This window comes from Aphanomyces invadans, assembly GCF_000520115.1.
Source record: "Aphanomyces invadans strain NJM9701 unplaced genomic scaffold supercont1.78, whole genome shotgun sequence".
Lineage (NCBI taxonomy): Eukaryota > Oomycota > Saprolegniomycetes > Saprolegniales > Verrucalvaceae > Aphanomyces > Aphanomyces invadans.
This window is the reverse complement of record NW_008580223.1, coordinates 64,237-67,599: the sequence shown is the minus strand read 5'-3', so window position 1 is coordinate 67,599 and position 3,363 is coordinate 64,237. Positions and strand designations below refer to the sequence as shown.

Below are 3,363 nucleotides of genomic sequence, written 5' to 3'. Positions count from 1 at the left end.
ATCTTATATTCTATTGCAGAATCTGAATATAAATATTTGGAGGACACTGTCATTTTGAATACTGTGCCATGTGATATGGCTTCGCAACTGACATGTCAACTAAAGTAGCTTCAACAGCGCTATGTGTTGGGTACGCCTAGGATGTCCACCCCTCAAGCAACCCAAGTCTGATTTTGTCTCAGCCGACAACTCCAAGCTCGACATACTAGGACGCGCCAAATTTTCCATCACACTTGCCAGACGGACTGTGGAATTTCCGTTCTGGGTGATGTCCACAGCGCTCACGGACTGCATCGTCGGCATAGAGGTGCTACGTTACTTGGGAGTCGTCATCAATCTGAGCAACAATACGCTGTCTCTACAGGATGGCGACCGCATCATGTCACTCGATCAGATACCTGATTCTGTGGTGGACCCTCGCCCAAGTGGTACGAATGTTGTTTCGGTCGCTGTTACCGTACCGGCCCGTTCAGTACAATGGAACCCTTGCACAGCTGGGCTGGGCCTACCAAACAACTCCACCTTCATGTTGGAGCCCTTAACCACTGCGCCGCTTCAGTCTGCAGCAGCTCTGTACCGTACAACGCCGGAACGTACGATCCTGTTGGAAGTCATGATTACCTACCTGCGCAGACTACCTTGGGTACTTGGACCTCTCTTCCCGATGGCTGCGGCTACTGGAACGTCCCAATGACGAAGGACAGCATAGAGAAGACCGCATTCACGTGCAAATATGGACTGAATGAATGGCTGGTGATGCCGTTCGGACTGTGCCATGCAGTCCCGTGTTTCGAACGACTGATGGAACACATTCTGATCGACTACAAATGGAGGACTTGCCTGGTATACCTCGACGACTGCATCGTCTTCAGCAAGGATTTTGGATCACACCTCGTCCGGCTCAGCCAAGTCTTGGAGAAGTTCAGAGAAGCCGGATTTAAATTCAAGATGTCCAAATGCAAATGGGGTCGATCGTCAGTCCCCTTCCTCGGACATATCGTCACCCCGGTAGGCATATTGCAGAACCCTGAAAATATCAAGTTTGTACTTCGAGTTCATAAGCTGAATGATACCAGCGAAGTGCGCGTATTCCTCGGGCTAGCCAGCTACTTTAGACGTTTTGTCCGAGACTTCTCCAAGATAGCCGCCCCACTGTCTGCCCTGATGACCGAGGACACGTTTACATGGACACCAGACTGTGAGGTCGCACTCAAACAAACTGAAGCGTCGTTTGGTTTCGCCCCCGATACTAGCACACCCGGACTTTGATCTGCCCTTCTCGATCTGGGTGGACGTGAGTCACATCGCTGTTGGGGCCGTCCTCATGCAGAAACAGAATGTGAAGAATCGAGTCATCGCATATGCCAGTCAGTCCCTGTCAAAGGCACATCAGAAGTGGATCACCAAGGACATGGGAATCTCCGAGATCAAATGTTGGAGGGTAGTCTGGGCCACACGCAAATTCCGACCGTACATAGACAGACCGCACTTCGACATCTATACGGATCACGAAGCCCTCACTTGGCTGTTCAACACGGGGACCCGGTCAGGCAACCACAAACTAGCGCGATGGGCCATGGAACTGCAACGACTTGACTACACAGTAATCCATCGGCCGGGCGAACTCAATGGTGCAGCAGATGACCTCTCCCGAAGTGCATGCCCTGTGATGACACGCAGCGTTAAACAGTTGACCAGTGGTGCCACGCTGGAAGACGTTAGTACCACGCCTCCTCAAGAGCATGTGGCTGAATCACATCCTCAACCAAAGAGGGCAAACCCTATCTAACTGTTCTACCGGCGAGGACGACCCTCCCCGAGGCTGTATAACGAACAGGCCAAAGACCCTTGGATCGTGGCGCTACGAGCGTACCTAGATGATGGCGCGCTACCGATCGATACGCATCTCCTGAAACTCGTTACGCAGAACGCTCAATAGTACACGATCAGGCAAGGAATCGTATGTCGCTACGTTCCTCACAAGCCGCCATTGCGGAACCCCGAACTAGGGTGAAAGAGGTCTTACACGCGAGTCATGCCTCACAATTTGCTGGGCATCTTGGATTCACTAAGACGCGTGAACAATTCGCCGAACGAGCTACTGGCTGGACTGCAGCAGGATTTCAAGGAGTACGTCTCGAAGTGACCCGACTGCAACCGTGCCAAAGGAGGACGACCGTGGCGACAAGGCGAAATGCAACGCATGCCGGTCTTTTCCCTCAAAGGACCGTTTAGTCTGATGGTCGTGGACGCCCCTGGGCCACTACCTACCTCAAACAAAGGCGACAAGTTCATCCTCATCTTCGCCGACTACTTCACTCGGTGGGTGGAAGCATTCGCCGTGCCTGATTTGAAAACGTCCAACTTTGCTCGAGTCTTGATCGTCGATTTTCGAGCACTCTCCTCGACTAGAATAGTACGTATTGTGTCGGCTCCTCGTCGTGGTCGGCAAACGACTGGAACGCCGTAGGGGCGGTAGACCTTGTGACATTCGCCGCTCATTCTCGAAGCTGTCAATATAAGTCCTATAGTCTTGTAGCTTAGTCGCGCGGATCCAGGGCTTGTGCCCGTCCACGTACTCGACCAGGTATTCTGGTTCGCGAGATTGAGGCATCCTGCGCTTGTCCACCAAGCGGAAGATGGGGGAATCTGTCGCGGTGTAGGCGACATCATTGTCGCTGAAAGTCACTCGACTAGAGAAGCTGGATTCCGGTAGTCAATCGGCCGTAAGCTCGTCGATCGGGGAGTCGTCCTCCGGAATATCGTCGTTGAACGGACGAGAGTAATAGCTGCGAAAGGGTTTGAGCCAGTCTACATTGACCGTCACCATCTTGTCCGGGTGCGTGGATATGTCAATTTTGTACGTGTTCGGCCCCATCTTTCGGGCAATCCGATACGGTCCATGCCAGTGGCAAGCTAGTTTGCCGGTCCGGTGATCGTTTTTCGACCGACTTGGCGAAGTATTTGTACACCCAGACCGCCATCTGGTCATCTTAGTCGACGGGCTTTTGGCCCGACTTGGTCCATGCGTTTTTGTTCTGTCCCACGATGAGTTGCTGTTCAACTAGCGAGCGAGTCTCCTTCCAGGACGCGGCTAGGCGTCGCTTGTATTGCGGCAGATCGTCGGATTTCCATGCGGCGTCTACGTTGAGGAACGCGAGGTCGAGGGGAAGTGTAGGGTCGCGTCCAAATAGACAAAAGTAAGGCGAATCCCCCAGAGTTTCTTGGTGTGAGGTGCGGTAGGCAAATAGTAGTCGGGGTAGATATTGTTAGCACAGGTCGCAGTTGAGTGATCGAGATGGCAAATGTAAAAGTGATTCAAGCTTAGGTGGACCGACCCCAGCATTAAATTCAGGTTGAATC

The 3,363-nt window shown here is 52.5% G+C and overlaps 1 protein-coding gene across 1 annotated transcript; it reads right to left on the bottom strand.

Moving 5' to 3' along the window:
* Positions 1-2,716: 2,716 nt before the first annotated feature.
* H310_14637 (hypothetical protein) lies at positions 2,717-2,984 on the bottom strand (the record flags this gene model as incomplete). The annotated part of the gene is made up of 2 exons (XM_008882532.1): positions 2,717-2,830; positions 2,865-2,984. 2 exons carry the CDS (start codon positions 2,982-2,984, stop codon positions 2,717-2,719), a joined length of 234 nt encoding a protein of 77 aa, XP_008880754.1.
* Positions 2,985-3,363: the final 379 nt, after the last annotated feature.